Below are 21,549 nucleotides of genomic sequence, written 5' to 3'. Positions count from 1 at the left end.
TTTTATGTTCTTAAAGTTTTTCTTTTTTGAACTAGAAAGTGTTACTAATATTTTATTTTTACAGGTTTTCCATCTCCATTATGGAATTATTTCTGTAGATAACACATGGCTGTACCTTCCTGGCAATGGGGCTAGAACCTGTGTTGTGCTCGTGGTAGTGACTTTTCCCCCTTTATTTAGTCTTTTATACACATCCCCCTCCCCCAACACCTTAACTTATTTGTTTTTTTTCCTGATTTATCCTGTAATGAATGTGACATATTATCCCGGTTACAGGAGGAATACAAACTCTTAGTACATGCTACAGATATGACCGGGATCCTCTAAGACCCAGGAGTTTAGTGATCACATGACCACCAGGCCAGGAGGAAGCAGTAAGATGGCGGCTACCATTGCTGTATACACAGCGCTCACTAAGTGTAAGGAGATAGAGGAGGCCGGATAGTAATAACCTGGAATAACCTGTCCCGGCCTTCTCTTGTCAGTGACAGACGCCCCCTCCCCCACTCCTGCAGCTGCACCATCTTGGAGAGGTAAATGCCAACTGGATTTATATAGTCAATATATATATATATATATATATATATATATATATATATATCACCGTGATCATCCTGAGCCACAGTATACAGGTAACATGTCATTACTACCATACAGTGAACGCCGTAAAAAATAAACCCTAAGAAATTGGCGAAAACGCATTATTTCCAATTCCACCTCTTTCTGATTTCTTCTCCAGCTTCCAGCACATTATACAGGATATCGGATGGAGCCGTCACAAAGGACAATTTTGTACAATACGCCGTCATGTGACTCTGGGAACTGAAAAAGGAAAAAATTATGGGGGGGGGGACAGAAAAGCAAAAAGGAAAATTTGCTGTGGCACGAAGGGGTTAAAGGGAAGATCCAGCAACAAAATGCATTTTTTTTTTTTTTTACAAAGTCCTACTAGTGCTACAGACAGGTGAATAAATGTCCCTGATACCTTTAGCAGTGAGTCCAGCGTTCCCTCCGCTCTCCGGCCGCTCCGCGCAGGCTCTGCAGTGATTTCCATCTGTTACTTCCTGTTCTGGACTTCCTCCAGGGCTGCACTACAACTCCCAGGATTCATTGGGCTGCTCTCTCAGCTGTAACTCAGGCCCCTCCCTCTTGCCCACTTACGTTAGGGTCACACTAGCACCATGGTCTCCGTCATTCAGGTCTTCCGGGGGATCTGCACAATAGAGAGCCGGACTGCTAAATCCCCCGCTACACAGAGACCCCATTTGTCCATCATTTCAGAAGCAGTGTGAACAATGTCCTCTGTGCAGAACTTTTTTCTCTGCTGATTTTTAGCAATTTCTGCAAAACCGACACAGACGTGACCCCCGCCTTAGCCCCCACTCCACCTCCCTGTGTCCTTAGCTAGTCTGCACATTACACCCTCGGCAGCCATCTTTAGACTCCTTGTTCTCTCGCCTACAGCAGGTCTGTGGATCACTCGCTCAGGACAAGTTGGATCGGCGGCCAGGACAGATCTACTCCAGTCCTGCTCCTCCTCCCTGTGGACACAACATGGAGAGAAACAATTTTATACTCTTATTTCTTTCTGCATTTCTTACTGACTATTTCCTTCCAGTGCTTTCTATGTTTCCATACCACTCCCTCCACTATAGGGATGTGTCTGTGTATATGTATAGTTATCTCCCCATATATATACACGTATATGGCGGATATCAGCAGATCTCAGGCCAGTGCTTGCAGTGAGGTTCCGGCTCTTGTCTCTTAGCATGGCCAGCTGTGGGGACATTGCTGCGATCCAGGGGTTCAGTAATATTTGGCATCTTTAGTTGTTGTGAAGCTAAAGCTCTCAGCTTGTAAACTTGTTCTGCTGTTTGTAAAACCCTCCTAGAAGTGAAATCTGCCTGCTGGGAGTTGTAGTGTCACAGCGGATGTAATGGCAAAGGTTTCTGCCCCCCATTATATCTGATGGCCCGGCTGGTTCTCAGGTCACTGCGGCTTGTCCATCCCTGATCGTACCCGTCTTATCGCAGCGCAGGCTGGTGTCCAGGTCACTGTGGTTTGTACATCCTTGTATCTCATCTTGTATCCAGACCACAGGTGTAACATCTATGGCAAATGTACTGCTATATACCGTATACAGCCTGTATATACCTCCATGTCCTGCCATATCTCATCTTGTATCCAGACTACAGGTGTAACATCTGTAGTAAATGTACTGCTATATACCATACAGAGCCTGTATATACCTCCATGTCCTGCCGTATCTCATCTTGTATCCAGACTACAGGTGTAACATCTGTGCTAAATGTACTGCTATATACCATACACAGCCTGTATATACCTCCATGTCCTGCCGTATCTCATCTTGTATCCAGACTACAGGTGTAACATCTGTGCTAAATGTACTGCTATATACCATACACAGCCTGTATATACCTCTGTGCTGTTGTCATTATATTTATTAGCTAAATGTCCTGTATTACTAATTCTTCTCATGTTATTTCAATGCATTGTTGTTGCATATCTCCGTACATTGCCGCAGACACCCCAAGACCCCACAATTCACTTAAAATACCTTAGGCATCTTATCAAGGTGTCCTACCGAAGCTGTACTGCGAACCTCAGCCTCCAACTTAAAAATTCATTTTCTTAAAGAGACAGCGCACCTTAAGTCAAAATGGCCAAAAAGGACCTTGCACAGTTCCCCAGTGATGAAATAAGGCAAATACAACCCGATACTGAACGTTGTGAAGAGCAGGAAGCAGAACTCACACCTCCAGCAGACCAAGTCGTACGACCAAGACGCTCTCACAAAAACTACAATAAAAGTCATTGAAAACTATCACACCATGAAAGATGAGCTATGTGATAACCTGAAAGAGCAATGGGAACGAGTTTCCTCCCTCATGTCAGGACTTAAATCCTCCTCAGGTGATACTGCAATCTTACAAGCTGCCATTGGACGTCTGAACACAGCTCATGAAAGATACAAGGTACTGTCCGCAAGGTATATAAGCTTACTAATAGACTCTAATATAGATGAAGCCCTATCAGAACTGAGCAAGGCAGAATCACTAGACAGAGAAAGAGACGCCATTGTTCAGGATGTTAAAGGTAAAGTGGAACTATGTATCTCTCACAAGAAACGAGATCACACAGATCAAATTCATCTAAACGTTCCTCTCGGTCATATGGATCATTGTGCTCGAGAAGCTCCGCCCTGAGCGACAGAATACTAACGGCCCGCATAAATGCAGAGCAATCCAGAGTGAGACGTTCCTTCATTGAAAAGGAAGTTCTTGCAAGAGCAGAAGCAGAGGCTAAGAGAGTAGAAGCAGAGACTCAGATAAAGATTCTTGAATCAGAGATGGAAGAGGAGATTGTATTGACTAAAGTGAGACTACTTGAGCAAGCATTAAGCCAAGATCTCAACCCCGTCTGCTCGCTGTCACAGGAAATGGATGATGCAATTGATTGCAGTAGTCACTACGTGCTGAAACAGCTATCTGTGCCACCCCACATTTCCAGTACTGTCCAGGCCGACAACGTTGAGACCTCCGGGTCAGCCCTACCTGTGGAGCCAGCAGCACCCACAGCACCAAAACAAGCCAATAACGGTCACCTCGATGCACCCTCTCAAGGACAGTTATTACAGCAAGATTGCTGTCAGGTGTCTTCTGGCCTACCTCCACAGCTCCAGCAGCAGTCTTCAGAAGCTATAGAGGCTAAACCACAACTCAACCCTGCAACAACATCATTCTACCCGGCAGCAGCTCACCCTTTCACGCCCCGCAGCCCATACGCTTAAGGGGTACCACGAGCAGTCATAGCAATAAGCGGTGAGAAATCAGATATGTCTGAGTTTTCCAGATTTATAGTAAGCAGAGAGGTAATCAAGACTAGTCTCTCAAAATTTGGTGACCGTTACAAGGCCTGGAAAGCAACCTTCAAGGCCACCATTGCCAACCTCAACCTTACCGCAGAGCAGAAGCTCGACCTCATGATCAAATGGCTGGGCCCAGGTTCTACAAACCGTATCAAGAGCCTCAGAACCGTTTACGTGTGACAAGCTGAAGCAGGTCTCGCTGCTGCTTGGCTGAGACTCGAACGTACCTTCGGCAGTGTGGAAGCAATTGAGAAAGCCCTATTTAAAAGCGCTAATCAATATAGACATTTTGAAAGATAAGTGGCTGGAAATAAATGATTTTAGGATGATAATGACGTTGGTAATATCGGTATAAGAAATTTATAATGGATAAGAATCAAAATTGAAAGAATTAACCGTGTGAGGGTATAAAGCCAGAGGGCGCTGTGGAGCGAACCAAAACAGGTTTAAAAAGGACCACACCCAGAGAGAGAGAAAGGGGCTCACTCCAGAGAGGGAGGGCTGCCGGTGACCTGCAGGAGCAGGTGGAAGCAGGACCAATTGGAGATAGGCAGGCGGTCTGTCCCCTGAGAACTGGTATCCGTAAAAAGGACTTTGGTTAGGCTCGGCGTGAGCCAGACCGCTGAGAAAAAGCCTCAGTAAAGACTTGCCCTCTATAGGTTATACTGGGTTCAAGAAGTGAGGTATTGCCCTGTAGGTGGGCGAGGCTGTTTGTTGTTTTGTTCCTGTTATAGCTGAATAAAGCCACTTATTTTGGATTCTACCACCCGATCTTCCGTTTATTTGGGCACCCAGCGCCACCAACACCTCTGTTTAGTCCAGGAAACTTTCAGGGTGGTCTCAATGGGACCATTTAAGTATATTGGACGGATTCCAAATTACGTCAAACCTCGAGGTTCGCAATGATGCAATCATCACAGAAACAAGATGAATCTGAGCTAAAGCATAAAGTTTATTGAACAAATCATCTCTTCTTATACCCAAAGAAGTGGGCGTACATACAGGGTGTATTATAGAGTAATCATTAACTCGGTAGGCGTATATGGGTGTGTCATTGAGTAATCATTAACCGTTAGGATTCAGCAATTTCTATACATGAGTATTACAAGAATATCCCATCCCTAATCATGAATATTCTAACTGTTCTGACATCGGATGATGAGGGTAACTCAGTGCGCATTACGTAGTGTATGTTTTAGTCACCTTACCGCGTGGCATAACAAAGTCTATTTTGACATGGGTTTTTCCATTAGTCTCATCTTAAGCTATTTTAATAACCATCTTATCACTTTATTCCAGCCACTTTATTACTCTGTTTATTATGGGGTGCGGCATTATGTCTGCAAATATTCTGATTAATATGGAATATGTGTCAAGCTGACCTGGAGATGCATGTTACAAGCTTAAGTTATTGAAAGAATGTATACACATATAGGGAATATATATGAACGTATTGATTTCCCTATCAAAACTCTACCTTTGATGCTAAATTACCCCCCAATTGTCACAACCGTTAACAATTGTGTCTACAAGTTCATCCACCACACGTCTGCACATTCATTTTAATATTATACTGTATATTTATTAAAAGCTATGTTTTATACGCACACTATTTTGTTTGATATTAAAAGACACCAACAGGACGGTATCAATACCACGACTACCAAGGCTACTACAGTAATGTATTATCGCTTGTCGCTGTTCTTGGGTCAAATAAACACATGTTGGTTCATATCATCGTGTCTACGTTTAGATCCATCTATCATGAGCTCCTGCCGGTCCGGTCTGCTCCACTGCTTGGATACGAAGGTAGGAGAGTCGCACGGCCACTATTAGTTACACCTTCATTCGCCTTCATGTGGGGACAGAACAATTATCCCAGTTACAGGAGGAATACAACCTCTTAGTACACACTACAGATATGATCGGGATCCTCTAGGACCCAGGAGCTCATGCAGTTTACGGGCGCTCAGTGATCACATGACCACCTGGCCAGGAGGAGCAGTAAGATGGCCGCTACCAATGGTGTGCACACAGCGCTCATTGAGCACTAATTATAAGGAAATAGAAGAGGCCGGGATAGTAATAACCTGTCCAAGCCTTCTCTTGGAGGGTTCAGTTGTCAGCGGCAGCCACCCCTCCCCCACTCCTGCAGCATCTTGTAGTTAAACACTGACCAGGTATAGTCAGTGGACAGGTGGCAAGTGGTTAAAGGGGTGATCTGTGTACAAAAAAAGATCTACTAGTGCTATTGAACTAGGCAAATGTGATGGGGCCACTACAGAAATAAAAAATGAAATATACCCATGCGAATCCGCATCCTCCTGCTAGTATTCAATAAGTGCTGACTACAATGTGACACTGACGTCTGGTGTTTGTATTGGGATGTACCACAAGCATTGATGTCTGTCCTGGTAGCCAAGGAGGTGGATATAGGCCGTGCTGAAATCTACCCCAGCTTATAGCTCATGTCAGTAATCTGGTGTAAATGATGGTAAATGTGACGGGGCCTGGTCCATTGTCTTAGGACAATATGTGTTTATTGATTTCTCATGTACAAAGGTGTCCACAGCCTGTAAGTAAGAAGCCCCCTGTGCCCCATAATGTTACCTATAAAACTACATCTGCTCCTACAAAACACAAGCCCCATAGGAATACAATGACAGAATTATTGTTTAGTTTTGGCTCTTAGAAAGCAGCAACAAATTGTTATCAAAGTTTCTTTATTCTGTAAGAGATAAAATATAAAGGTATCTACATATTTGGCGTCCCCATAATCGCAGCGACATCATCATAAAGGGAAAACATTATTTATGTCACATGGTAAATGGTGAAATTGTTGTTACATTTAATAAAAGTTCATCAATAAATTCCATCTATCCCGAAATGTTACTACTAAAAAATACAACCCGCACAAAAAACTAAGCCCTCATACAGCAACATTAATGGAAAACCGCTCAGTCCTAAAGGTCCAAACTAGAGGTGTCCTACAGGTTATAGACTGATGGCTCATGTATCGGGGGGTCATCAATATCAGATCAGCGGGGTCTGACTCCTCACACAGCCAGGAGGATAAAATAATGCCGCTGTAAAAGAGTCAAGATTTCTAGTTCTAGTTTCTTCTGGATCTGAATTGAGCAGTTCATGTAAGAAAACCTCCGAGTGTATCTGAAGGAAAGCAGTTCTGTAAAGAAGAGACGATGAAGATTCCTGGAAGGCGACTCTGGGTGTAGTAATGGCTGGTAAATATACTTTATATCAGGGTCACATAGTTCATGATACCTATGTACAGAAATACCGGCAGTGACATCTTACTGGTTACACTTTACTGGGGAATTGCTCTTGTTTTGTGACTTCTCTCATGTTTCTTAAGATAACATTGTCGGGTAAAGCATTTACCACATTCACAACATGAATATGGCTTCTCTCCTGTGTGATTTCTCTCATGTCTCTTAAGGTTATTTTGTATATTAAAACATTTTCCACATTCTGAGCAAGAAAAAGGCTTCTCTCCTGTGTGAATTCTCTCATGATCTGCAAGACCTGATTTGTCTGTAAAACATTTCCCACATTCTGAGCATGAATATGGCTTCTCTGCTGTGTGAGTTCTCTCATGTGTCTTAAGACTACTTTGTCGGGTAAAGCATTTCCCACATTCTGAGCATGAATATGGCTTCTCCTGTGTGAGTTCTCTTGTGAGTCTTAAGACTACTTTGTCTGCTAAAACATTTACCACATTCAGAGCATGAATATGGCTTCTCTCCTGTGTGAGTTCTTTCATGTATCTTAAGAGTACTTTGTTGGCTAAAACATTTTTATTATTATTATTATTTATTTATATAGCACCATTAATTCCATGGTGCTTTACATTTGGGGGTTATATACAATTTGGGGGTTACATACAATACAATACACAGAATATACAGGTAGATATAATACTAACAATGACCGACTGGCACAGTGGGGTATAGGGCCCTGCCCACGAGGGCTTACAATCTATGAGGGAAGGGGGCTAGAGACAGAAGGAGAGGGAGAGACTGTACAGATGGGGGTGCGGTGATAGTGTTATTGGAGGTTGTAGGCCTTCCTGAATAGGGGAGTCTTCAGGGCCTTCTTGAAGCCTGTGATTGTGGGGGTCAGTCTTATGTGTCGTGGTAAGGAGTTCCAGAGTATGGGGGATGCACAAGAGAAATCTTGGAGATGGTTGTGTGAGGAGCGGATAAGAGCAGAGCGGAGCAGGAGGTCATTGGAGGATCTGAGGTTACGTGTGGGCAGGTGGCGGGAGATTAGGTTAGAGATATATGGAGGGGACAGGTTGTGGATGGCTTTGTATGTTAGCGTTAGTAGCTTGAACTCAATTCGCTGGGCTATAGGTAACCAGTGGAGGGACTGGCAGAGGGGAGCAGCCAATGAAGATCGGGGCGTGAGGTGGATTAAGCGAGCAGCGCAGTTTAAGGTGGACTGGAGGGGGGCGAGTGTGTTAGCTGGGAGTCCACGGAGAAGGGTGTTGCAGTAGTCTAGGCGGGAGATTATGAGGGCCTGGACGAGCATCTTGGTAGTTTCCTGGGTGAGGAAGGGGCAAATTCGGTGGATGTTCTTGAGCTGGAGGCGGCAGGAGGTGTTGAGGGCTTGAATATGTGGCTTGAAGGATAGGTCAGAGTCCAGGGTTACCCCAAGGCATCGGGCCTGTGGGACAGGGGTAATTGTGGTTCCATTAACTTTGATAGATGGGTCAGGTGGAGGGGCCATACAGGATGGGCTGAAGATGATAAACTCTGTTTTCTCCATGTTGAGTTTGAGAAAGCGGGAGGAGAGGAAGGAGGCTACGGCCGCTAAACAATCTGGAATTCTGGCCAGCAGGGAGGTAATGTCTGGTCCAGAGATGTAGATTTGGGTGTCATCGGCATAACAGTGGTACTGAAAGCCATGAGATTCTATGAGTTGGCCCAGGCCAAGGGTGTAGATGGAGAACAGGAGGGGTCCTAGGACGGAGCCCTGGGGGACACCTACAGAGAGAGGGCGAGGTGAGGAGGTGGTGTGCGAGTGGGAGACGCTGAATGTGCGGTCGGTGAGGTATGAGGAGATCCAGGAATGGACCAGGTCTGAGATACCAAGGGATGAGAGAATTTCTAACAGGAGGGAGTGGTCAACTGTGTCAAAGGCAGAGGAGAGGTCGAGGAGGAGGAGGACAGAGTAATGGCGTTTGGCTTTGGCAGTTAGCAGGTCGTTAGTGACTTTTGTTAGGGCAGTTTCAGTGGAGTGCCGGGGTCTGAAGCCTGACTGAAGTCTATCAAAGAGCAGGTTGGATGAGAAATAGGAGGAGAGTTCGGAGTGGACATGCTGCTCAAGAAGTTTTGAGGCGTACGAGAGCAGTGAGATGGGACGATAGATGGCAGGAGAGGACGGGGCGAGGGACGGTTTCTTAAGTATAGGAGTGACAGTGGTGTGTTTGAAGGCTGAGGGGAAGGATCCATTGGTTAGGGATAGATTGAAGAGATGGGTTAGGGCTGGAGTAATGACTTCAGCGAGTTTGGGGATGAGATGTGACTGGATCGGGTCGAGTACGCAGGAGGTGAGGTGGGATTTGGAGATTAGGGAGGAGAGTTTTTTGTCAGTTATGGAGGAGAAACAGGTCAGGGATGAGGAACAGTAAGTAGTTGGGTAGAGGGGTTGTCGGGGAGTAGGGTGAGACTGTCTCTGATGGTGTCAATTTTAGTTTTAAAGTAAGTGGCAAAGTCGTCAGCTGAGATAAGTGATGTCGGAGGGGGAGCGGGGGGACGGAGGAGGGAGTTGAAGGTGGAGAATAGCTGTTTGGGGTTGTGAAAGAGTGAAGATATGAGTGTGGTGAAGTAGACCTGCTTTGCAGAGGTGAGTGCGTTCTTAAATGAGTGAACTGCTTCTTTGTACCTGAGGAAATCCTCCTTGGAGTTTTCTTCCAGAGGCGTTCTGCAACCCGCGAGGCACGTCTCAGTTTTTTAGTCAGGTCAGTGTGTTGTCTATTGATCAGTCGGGCTCTGGTGTATGTGTAGGGGGCTACAGAGTCCAGGGCTGAGGTAATGGTGGTATTATAGAAGGCAGCAGCGGCATCTGTGTTCTGGAGTGAGGATATGTCAGCGAGTGGTAGGAGAGAGTCTGAGAGGGTGCAGGTGTCAAGGCAGTTGAGGTTCCTGCGGGGGCGTGTTGGTTTAGAGGTTGGGGTGTCTATTGGAGAGGAGAGGGCAGAGAATGTCAGCAGGTTGTGGTCAGAGAGAGTGGATGGAGAGTTAGAGAGGTTGCATATGGAGCAGAGGCGGGTGAATATTAGGTCTAGTGTGCCCCCCTTTATGTGGGTGGCTGTTATGACCCGGTCTCAGCAGTCCCGGCCTGTTAGGTTCAGGCGCGGAGTGTCCAGACGGCATTCAGCGCGTGAATCACCTGATGCACGGCAGGGGAATATTCACACCAGACATGCAGTTTCTGCTCTGGCACTTGGGCGTGGTTCACGTGCTGAGTTGCCTGGTGGATCAGTGCCTGGTGTGTCTTGGCCTCTGAAGGGGTTAAGTTCTCTGCAGTGCTGAATACTTGACAGGCCATGGGCGAGGCCTTCTCTTCAGTATATAAGGCTGTTGCACATGCTATCTGATGCCGGTCTTAAATCTTCTGTACCTGTGCTCTAGTATGGTCTGTGTCTGAAGCTGCTACCATCTGCATCCCGGCCCATCCAGTTTCTTGCTCCTGTTCACACAGGACTGGTTCGCTAAGTATTGAGCTCCTGTCCAGACATAGTGTTCCGGGCGCAGTGAGCCCTAGGTATTTTTCTGTCTGGAGGTTTGGAATATTTTTGGTAGGGGTTTTTGAGTGTGTGATACTTAGTTCTGTTTTTTCCTATCCCTTGCTTTAGTTCAGTTATTCTGTGTTTCACGTTTATTCTCTTCCTATGCTTTTGTGTTCTCATGTTCACCGTTAGTCCAAGTCTGGACATCCGTGGGGGGCTTGTTCTGTGTCTGCCTCTCCTTCATAAACGTGAAGCTAGACAGGGGCTCTATTTCCCTTTGCAGGTTAGCTACTTCTCCGGCTGTGCTCGTGCCCATTCAGGCAAGTTAGTCGGGCCCACGGCTACTTCTAGTTGTGTGAGGCAGGGTGTAGGGGTATCCACACTAGAAGTCCAAACTGCTCATACTTACTATTGTTTTTTATATGTTTTTCCCGTTACTGGACTGAGAAGTTATCAGTCCGGGGCCAGTCCATGGTCAAGGATCCCCAGACCATAACAGTGGCAGAGGAGGACCATTGGGAGAGACCAAAGGAGGCGGTGAGGGACAAGAGACTGGAGGTGGGGGGGTGGTCTGTGTTAATGGGGATGTTGAAGTCACCCATGATGATGGTGGGGGTGTCTGTGGATAGGAAGTGTGTGAGCCAGGTGGTGAAGTGGTCGATAAAGGCAGCGGTAGGTCCCGGCGGTCGATATATGACGGCCAGTTGGAGGTTGGAGGGTGAGTAGATACGAACAGCGTGCACTTCAAAGGAGGGGGGGGGGGTGAGGGCAGGTAGCGCCTGGATAGGGGCAAATGAGCACTTGTCTGACAGGAGGACGCCTACACCTCCACCAGGTTTGTTGTTGGGGAAGGGAGTATGTGAGAAGTGCAGACCTCCATAGGAGAGGGCGGCGGGGGAGGCTGTGTCTGAGGGGGTCAGCCATGTTTCTGTGAGACAGAGAAATGTAAGTTTATTAAGAATAAAAAGGTCGTGGATGTAGGCAAGTTTATTACATACGGAGCGGGCATTCCATAGTGCACCAGGTAGGGCAGGGGGAGGGGGAGGGGTGAGTGTGATTGGTTTGAGATTTCGAAGGTTCCTTGCGCTAGCGCCAGGTGTGGGGATTTGCTGGGGAGGTCCAGGGTTAGGAGATATGTCACCAGAAGTAAGGAGGAGCAGGGAGAGTGACAGCAGGTGTAGGTAGGAGAGGCCGCGGGGGGGTTGTATGTGTCTGGGACGGAAGGCCTGTAGGTTTGTGAGGAGCTGTGCAGAGAAAGTTATATGGTGGGGTAGGAGAGAGGGGGAGATGAGCATTTCTTTACTGACAAGGCTGGTTTGGGGTGGAAAGGTGGTTTTTACAAGGATTGGGAGAACAACAGTGATTAAAGTGAGAAACATTTCTGTTAGACAAGTAAACAGTTTACAGCAGTTAGATTATGTTACCTTCTGTTCCCTTCTGGTTCAATTCTGGCATAATACTGAAGACTACACTTAGATGCACACTTGGATTGCACGCTGGATTGTCAAATGACCTAGGCCAAATGACCTGACCTATTACATTTATACAAGCCAAGGTTTGTCAGATGTCTATCAGGTGCGAATGGGGGTGTGTGCATATAAGCAGACGCAATCAGGCCAGAATCAAAGAAAAGGAAATGACTACACAGCAGGGATTACAGACAGGTATCACAAACTGATATAATGGCTACAGAGTGAGATACACATACCAGCAGAATGAATGAATGATAATAGCAGGCAGGGATACAGTTTAAACAGGATACAGGAATGAGACTGGAGTTATTTGTTCATGTGAGATGCACATACCTGTGGACGGAAATGCAAAGAGGGTCAGATGACAAAAATGGCAGTCTACATTTCTCACATTCTGGGCATGAATATGGCTTCTCTCCTGTGTGGGTTCTTATATGATCTACAACATGTGATTTTCTGCTAAAATATTTCCCACATTCAGGACATGGAAATGTTTTTTCATCTCTGTCAGTTCCCTCATGTATGGAAGGATTAGGTTTCATGTCTGAGCTCATGATTCAGAACCAGAAAAGATTTCCCCAGTGACGAGCTTTTCTTTTATATTCGGGGGGTGTCTATGGAGCCGCTCATCCAGTCTCCGCCTGCAAAATAAAGTCAGAATTTTTTTCAAACAAAACAATCATTATTTTATTAGTGAGATATTGTAATTACCGAGACATGTCGCACAATAGTCACCAAATCACCATATGAGGATTTCTTATACACAACAGTGTCAGTAACAAGTAATGAGATATCTAACAATCTACAAATCTACTAAATCTAGTGATTCCTAATACAGAACGGACTCTTATATTGTGTATTAGAAAGTCTACAAACCCTCTACCGGGTCATTAAAGGGGAAATACCAGGAAAGTATTACCCATAGAATACCTGATTGGTGGGGTCTGACTGCAGAGACCCCCACCAGGCAGAATGTAGACCTGTCATTTGGTGGATGACGTCCCCATTCACTTTAGTAGGAACACCGGAAATAAATGAAGAAAATTGTGGACATAGTAGGGACTTTGGTGTACCCAATATACTCCGCACAGCTTTCATATTCACTTTTCACTATTCGCTGTGCATTCCCACCTGGGATACTAATGCTTATTACAACACTTGATAAATTCTTTGAGGGGTGCAGTTTTCAAAATGGGGTCGCTCCTTAGGGGATTTCACTTTTCTGGTACCTTAGAGGCTCTACAGACATGGTGTCCAGGTACCAAACATCTGCATCTGCACTCCAAAAGCCGCATCTCGCTCCTTCACATCTGCGCCCTGCTGTGTGCCCAAACTGCAGTTTATGCCCACATGTATGACACTGGTGTACCCTGGATAGTGTACTTCATGTCATATGTGATATAAATTGATATTAGGGCACAGCCGTGCACAGAAGGGAGGGAGCGCTATTTAATTTTTGGCGCACAGATTTAGATAGTTTAGCTTTTGGATGCCATGACACTTTTGCAGAGCTCCTGATATACCAGTAAATTAGAATCCCCTGACATGTCACCCCATTTTGGAAACTACACCCCCCTTGAAGCAATTTATCTAGGAGTTGCTATAATTTATTCTCCAGAAATGAATACGCAGCTGACTGCAAAAAGTGAAAATGGCAATTTTTCCAGGAATATGTCATTCCAATGCATAATATGTTGTGCCCGGCTTGTATCAGAGATAAAGGCTCCAAAACATGTTGTGCCCGGGATATCCACTTACCAGTTTTTGGAGTGTGTGATTCTGACACAAACTGGGCACAACATATCGGGCACTGAAGTGGCCTATCAATGGAAAGATTGCAATTTCTCCTTTTCAATATCAGCTGCACAATCAATTATTGAAATTAAATGAATGCAATACTCAAGGGTTATAAATAGAGATGAGCGAGTACTGTTCGATCCGAACAGCACGCTCGCATAGAAATGAATGGACGTAGTCGTCACATGGGGGGTTAAGCGCGCCGGCTACGTCCAAGGTACCAGGTGCATCCATTCATTTCTATGGAGCGTGCTGTTCGGATCGGCTGATCTGAACAGTACTCGCTCATCTCTAGTTATAAATGCTCGCTACCCTACTTGATGAATTTAGGGCTGTAGTTTCTAAAATAGGGTCACAAGTCTGCAGAATCCACTTTACTGGTAATTCAGGGGCTTTGCAAAAGTGATATGATGTACAAAAACCAAACTGTGCTCCAAAAACCAAAATAGTGCTCCTTCCCTTCTGTGCCCGGCTGTGCCCAAACAGCAGTGTATACTCACATATGATATTATTATCCGGGGTACACCAGTGTCATACATGTGGGTGTAAACTGCCATTTGGGTACACAGCAGGGGGTAGATGTGAAGGGGTGCTATGTGCTTTTGGAGTGCAGATTTAGATTGTTGGTTTGTGGACACTTTGTCACATTTGCAGAGACCCTAAAATTTCCCCTACAAAATGGGGTCACTTCTTGGAGAATTCCAATTTACTGGCACCTCCAGGGCTCTGCAAAAACAACATGGTGTCCAAAAATCTGTACCCCAAAGCTAAAAAGCGCAGTGCTCCTTCCCTTCTGAGCCCTGTTATGTGTCCAAGCAGCAGTGTACACCCACATATATAACTTTTTTGTCCTCTGGATGGCCCACTTAATTGTTTTATGAGTGATGACTCAGTGGGTACAATGTATTGGGCACCAAAATAGCATATTTCTTTAAAAATTTCAGATTTCATGTTGTACATTACCCCTTGTGAAATTACTTGAGGGGTGTAGTTTCTAAAATGGGGTCACTTTTGTGGGATTTACATATTATTGGTACTTTAGCGGCTCTGCAAATGTGACATGGCACCTTAACACTATTCCAGCAACATGAAGTACAAGGTGTCATGAAAAAACATTCTCAAAATCACTTGTGTAAGTTATAGCGTCCCAAAGTTATTGCCATATAAAGTGACTTGGGTCTTTTTTCACAAATGAGGCCGGGTCTATAAGGTCCTTAACCGGTGAGATACATTGTATAGACAAAGAACAGGTTGGACCAGTATAATTAGCATAACATGATTGGGGGCAAAGTGGTCACATAGTTCAGGAGAGGAGTTGCATCTCATTATGGCTGAGGGGGGTGAACTCTCTAAAACGGCTGCAGGCATCACCTCACATGGACCTGGAATCCAAAATGGAGGTTACACAAGCTGATATCCCTCACAGTATATGTGTGAGCAGAACAGAGGCGGTATACAGCTGGAAACCAACATACAGGTTGTATAGATCTGAGGTTTCTTTCATATATGACTAAGTACCAGTAAAATGTAGACAACAATAAAGAGGTAACTGTTAGGATCACATCTTCCATCTTGTATTCTGTCAGCCATTTTGTAAGCATTTTCTGTTCTAAGCTTCATAAGGATGTCTGTTTAGAGTCTAAGAGACCCCTTTAGGGGATAAGGCGTGTGGAATGTTAATGGTTGGGTTATAACTCCTTATCTATTTGTGGTCATCTTTGAGGGTGGGTGTAGAAACCGGTTCAAATAACCTGTTTGGTCGTTAGCCCCAAGGCCGGAGCGGACCAGTACGTGATCATTATCTCTCTTTCTGTGATATACATCTAGAACTAGTGTATGATGTTGGCTTACACATAAATATCTTAGATACTTTTTCATGTCATGAGAAAGGTCATCCCAGGTTGGAGTGTAATAATGATATGCAGACCTCAGCCAATAGTCATGTGCCAGGCTTGTCTTATATCTCTATAACCAATTGTGTTGTACCTGATTAGAATAGCCAAGCCAGCTCTTTGTCTGTAATGTATTTAAACTACCTTTTTCTTATAATAAATCAGAACTCACTTGATACACAATCACCTGCGTGTCTGTGTGGCTTCTCCAGGCCCAATGGGTGGTAGCCCATCTAGGCCTGTTAATTAATTATTTAATTTGGAGCTCTGCAACATACTATGAGGACTCTTTAATGTCCGCAACAAATTGGCTTCCAACGTGTGGCTTGAGAAATAAGGAGACGGTTTGCTGATCCCTCGGACGACCAGTGATTACAGAAGTTCCTGGGACCACAGATCCAACAAAAGTCAGCGCTGCAGGTAAGAACTTTTTTTTCTTACCAATCTGATCTGTGTTCCTAAGGACTTCTTGTACTCCTGTCCGAGTGTGAGGTAAACACATATGTTCCTTATATAGATATCTCAAGCTTTTTGCAAAGAACCTAAGAGCAGTATGTTGTATGGGTGTTGCTAGCTAGGAACTTGGGCTGAAATTGTTAGCTGATCTGTTATGGTTGTGCATTCATTGTATTCATTTGTGTTCTGTGGAAAGTAAGTAGTCACGTGACAAAGGGACATAGTGATCCCTAAAAACCCTCCATCTGACCTTAATTAGTCACTTTTGATTTAGATACAGTAGTATCTTGGAAAAAAAGGGCAGGAAAAAGGCAGAGGGACCTTGAAAGTCACTTTTGATTTAGATACAGTATATATAGTGTGCTGTATCTTGGAAAAAAAGGACAGAAGGGAAGGAGGAAATCCTCTAAACTGATCTTAAAAGTCACTTTTGATTTAGATACAGTATATATAGTGTGCTATATCTTGGAAAAAAAGGACAGATAAGAGACAGTGGAAAGTAGGAAAGAAAAGCACGCAGAACAGAATGGGAGGAGTGCAGAGTCAGCCAGTATGGAAAACAGCTCAAGAGATAGTTAGAGAAAGAGCAGGGAAGAGAGCAGTTGGAAGAGGATGCAATAAACTGTTGAAGAAAGCAAAATGTAGTGCAAATGGAGTGTTAAACAGCAGCCATTGGGAAAGATTTGCCTCTCAATACAGAGGCTGGGTTCAGGATCACAAGCTAGGTGAGATATTGGATAATTGGACGCAGGTAAGCAGGGAAATAGAAAGGGAGGGGTATAGAAATAAGGAACATGAGGGAGTCATGTATTATGCCCCCCCTGAGAAAAACCCATCTCCCTATGGGCAAAACTCTGCACCATCTGCTCCAGGTAATCCTGATGGGTGGACATGTGCTAGATGTGGTCAGAAAAGAGCCTGTAAACCAAAATGGCGGCATAGTGAAGCCCCTGCCTTATTACAAGCTGCCAAGGGCCTTGAGTTAGATCACAGGTCTGAGAAGGAGAAAAAGGTATTGCTTGCCTTCAATAATAAAAATTCTGGCCAGAGAACTCGCAACAGACAAGGAGGCAAACAAAAACACAATTACAAGTGTCATCACTGTGGGAAGCCAGGCCATTTTATAAAAGACTGTAGGTCCCTAAAAGCTGGAAACCCCCCAGCTCAGGGCACTGACTAATGTGCCAACACCCCTCAATGAGGAGTTGGCAACCCTGTACCAGTCCTCCCTGCAAAAACATCAGAAGAAGGTGTGGCAATAATACATAAAACAAACGGGAGGTAGTGGGGGAAGAAATCCCCTTCTTAGTGGATACAGGGGCTGCCATTTCTGTTGTTAAAGGATGCCACATACCTTATGAGCCGAGGACTGATAAATCTCAATCTTGTGTTGGATTAGGAGGAAAAAGAATCATTTTAAAAGAAACAGTGCCACTCAATGTAAAACTTAGAGGGCAAAATGTCACCAAATTGCTTGTTAGTGACGATGTGCCAACATCTCTTAGTGGTACTGAGGTGTTAACGGTGCTTGGTGCAAATATAAAATTTGATCTTAGTGGGGAGGTACAAGTGGAAACATCAGCTATTACCACTGATGAATTTTATATGCTGGCTGTCTCATTGTCTGAGTCATTTCCTGTTTCTGTACTAACTAAGGAGGAATCCACCCAGCTTTCCCAGGTACCAGATAAATTCACAATGAATGTCAGGCCCCTCCCCCACCTCCTATTGTCCTCTGTATATCCACAGCAGAGGTATCATGTTATACAGGTTTGGTAGGTGTCAGCAAGAAGGGGGAAGGGGAGACAGCAGGTGGCTAAGTTGTCAGCTATAAGTGAGATTGTAACATTGTAACACCATTGGTATAATATATGGAGAATTAGGAATATATGGTTTAATAATTTGTAACTGTATAGGGTAAGGTGGTCATATAGATGGTATGTCGAAAGAAAAGAAAAAAAATATTAATATGTAATGTTGGTATCAGTATTGGCTGTTTAAATCACATTAAATGTCTTTAGATTTGGATTAATGGCATAAATTTTAGATAATCATTATTATGTTTATTTTCCAGTGACGAGAAGACGAAGCCATCTAATGACATGTTTTGTTTATTTTTCCTCAATATTCAGCTGTGCAGGAATTATAACTAACCCTGTGATTATTTGTAGGAAAAGAGACAATAAGTGAGATATCACTGTACAAAATATATGAAAATTGACAAGTTTTTTATGATTCAATGGATGTGTGTGTGTCTGGAGCTCCAGTGTGAAGTTTGCATGTATGTATATGAATGGGCCCATATGTGTTACATGTACATGCTCTGTTTGTTCATGTTTATATTGTTACATTTTTAGTCTCCACAGGGAGCAGATGAAGAAATTGAATGCTGATAGTCCCACAGAGGGTGGTGACAAGTAGATATGAGTTCCTTTCCATCGTTGAAAATATATATATATACAGTATGTCTTCTGGTGAATATGAGATGTACTTGATATACCATGTACATGTACTAGGTACTCGGTGTTTATTGGTTATGAGTTTATACTATAAACCCATGAATGTTAACAATCGGGAATTATTTTGTGAAAAAGTTGTATCTAATACTTGGACAATGTTATTGGTCATTTCTATTCAGATTGATCCTTCTGATATGGGATTAGGCATCATAAAGGGGTAGGCAATGCATGTGAGCTACCTTAATATGTACACGCAGTTAAAGATAAATCGTAGTTTTGCAAAACAAAAGTGGTATTTCTGCGGCATTGTTTGCTACAAGGTGATAGACATCTGACTAAGTAGATCAGAAGGCACTCGGATATCTGCTCTGTAATGTGTTTTTGTGTATAAATTCTTGTTATGACGGGGGAGGGGGGAGATAGATTGATCCCTTAAAGTTTTGCCTTCTCTGCTGATATATTTTGAGCATTTAATGAATTAGTTGTAATTCTGGAATAATTAGAAGTTGTAGAGAATTGAATTTACTTAGGATTGTATAAATAAGTCTGAATACAGGTTTGGCAAGTTTTAGCCAGCCAGCCACTTACAATGGCTGTACCCTTAGGCTACAGTGTCTTAATTAGTGTCTTAATTAGGTCTCAAAAGTTCTATTGTATATCTGCTGAGGGCAAATAGAGTATTGTATTGCCTTGTATAGCTTAAAAGTGAGACACTGGAAATCTAATTAGACAAAAGAAGTGATAGCAAAAACCACCAGTGTATGAAAAAGATTAGGCAAATGTTTTATGGGAGATTAAGTGAATATTATTGTGATATGATATGTTGATAATTTTAATTTTTCTTGTGCCACAGATAGACAGACATGAACCTGATGTGTTTTCCTCTATCAGAACGGTGGTAAGGCAATCCTCACACAGATAGACAGATGTCATATTTTTTTGGCAAGATAGAGCAACATGGAATTTGCTCTACATCCTCCTCAAACATCTCATTTCAGCGTTATTTGACTTTTGAATCCTGCAACTCTTATACCAGTAGGAGTTCATGATTCAAAAGGGGGGAGTAGATAATGAGATATTTAGTAGATGAGATATTTTTTAAACTCCTCTCAGAAGAGTCGGCTTCAGTCATGTCACTGACGCCCCATTGGAGAATCCTGACTATGAGATGTTTGTGGACGGTTCCAGGTACCTAACAGAAAAAGGCAAATTTGAATACAGGGTATGCTGTAGTCATTATACGTGACACCATAGTATAAGAAGCCCTTCCACCACACATGTCAGTATAAGATGCTGACCTTATAGAAGCCTGATAGCACAGCAAACATTTACACTGACTCCAGGTATGCGTTTGGCATTGCACATGGTTATGGTCCAATATGGAGGTCCAGGAACTTCCTGATGGCACAGGGCAAACCAATTAAGAAAGGAAACTTAGTAAGTCAGTTGATGGAGGCCACATTGCTCCCTAAGCAGTTGGCAATTGTAAAAGTCAGAGCTCACACAAAGGGAAGAGACCCTGAGAGTATTGGAAATAGAAAGGCTGAGTAAGCAGCGGCACTACTGCCATGGAAGGGTCTCAACCAGGTGAGACATTGACCTAGCAGACCCCAAGGGGCTGTACTCTAAGGTGACTGGTGAGGAAATTGAGAAATGGACAAAGGCTGGTGCCAGAAAATGTGAAGGAATGTGAAAATGGGGGATAAATCAGTGTACCCCCAAATGGCTGGTTTGGCCCACGGTAAGGTGCATGCCTCTTGAAATGCCATGGAGTCATTAGTGGGTAAACTATAGTTTGCCTCAGCTTTTGGAAGGGCTGCAGGGAATCACGTAAAAGCATGTCACATAGGTGCTCTACACAATCCAGGACAGGTAGTTAAGACACACCGCATGCACACCAAAACCCCTGTATCCATTACATACAATTGCCTGAATCTGAACGTACAAATGTGTTGGTCTGTGTATTTGTTCTCAGGTTGGATCAGCCGAGCAACGACACAGGTAACTGCCAAGAAATTGATATCTGAGCTTGTGTGTAGATTGGGGATACCTGAGATGATAGAGTCTGATAGAGGGACACATTTCACAGGTGAGATAATGAATAAAATAATGTATGTATTGGGGATTGAGCAGAGTTCATAAAAAGTGAAAAGTTTGTTTGAGTAGAAGTAGCCATGTGTGACCTGGTGAGCGGAGGATGGGCGGCTGCAGGATTTAGTATCACTACTGACAGATATATGTGAGCCTGCATGGCATGTCGTAAATGAAAAGTGTCTTTGAGCCAGGCCCAGAGCCCTTGTACCTGTTCCAGGGATTGCAGGATAACTATATGCTATAACTATAACTTTAGTAACTACTAAAGGTGAGACGGTATAAGTACGCGCTTGTGTGTATAGTGATTTCTCTTCAGGATGGCCTGGGGCATATCTGGTGAAAAAAGCCATCACAAGTGGGCTGCAGGTAGACGGCGATTGAAAGATGTAGAGTGTCACTTGTATTTGTATTTTCTGTAAGGTACCCTCCTGACAGAAGAATTGGTTTTAGCCCATAGCAAACTTTCTTTGGGTCAGCCCCTAGGTTACAGTTGTATTATGGTGTACTGACTGACTATGTGATGTCTTGGCAAAAACATCTGACTAATGTATAGTTTTGAGTTTTCTCCTCCCTCTCAGATTTTAAGTTAAGTGGACGGAACCTATTCATTTGAACCAAGAGATTGATGACACGTGAGAAATCCTCTTGAACCAAGATTTGATGATTTGCTCCAAGTGCTGCTAACTACTAATACTTCTATGAAACTTGACGGAAAGCCTAATTGTGTCCATGCTTC

General features: G+C 43.9%; 2 protein-coding genes across 2 annotated transcripts in view; one reads left to right on the top strand and one right to left on the bottom strand.

The window, feature by feature from the left end:
- The window catches only part of LOC142196121 (uncharacterized), a 530,658-nt gene that overhangs the window by 308,180 nt on the left and 200,929 nt on the right, over positions 1-21,549 (bottom strand). Inside the window, 2 exon segments of the mRNA XM_075266346.1 lie at positions 7,244-7,566; positions 7,568-7,684. Of these exon segments, the coding sequence (XP_075122447.1) occupies positions 7,244-7,566; positions 7,568-7,684 (440 nt within the window).
- LOC142196124 (uncharacterized) overlaps positions 1-21,549 on the top strand; it is a 305,361-nt gene that overhangs the window by 261,927 nt on the left and 21,885 nt on the right. The window lies entirely within an intron of this gene.

This window comes from Leptodactylus fuscus, chromosome 2 (genome assembly GCF_031893055.1).
Source record: "Leptodactylus fuscus isolate aLepFus1 chromosome 2, aLepFus1.hap2, whole genome shotgun sequence".
Taxonomy (NCBI): Eukaryota; Metazoa; Chordata; class Amphibia; order Anura; family Leptodactylidae; genus Leptodactylus; species Leptodactylus fuscus.
This window is presented reverse-complemented; position numbering and strand designations above follow the sequence as displayed.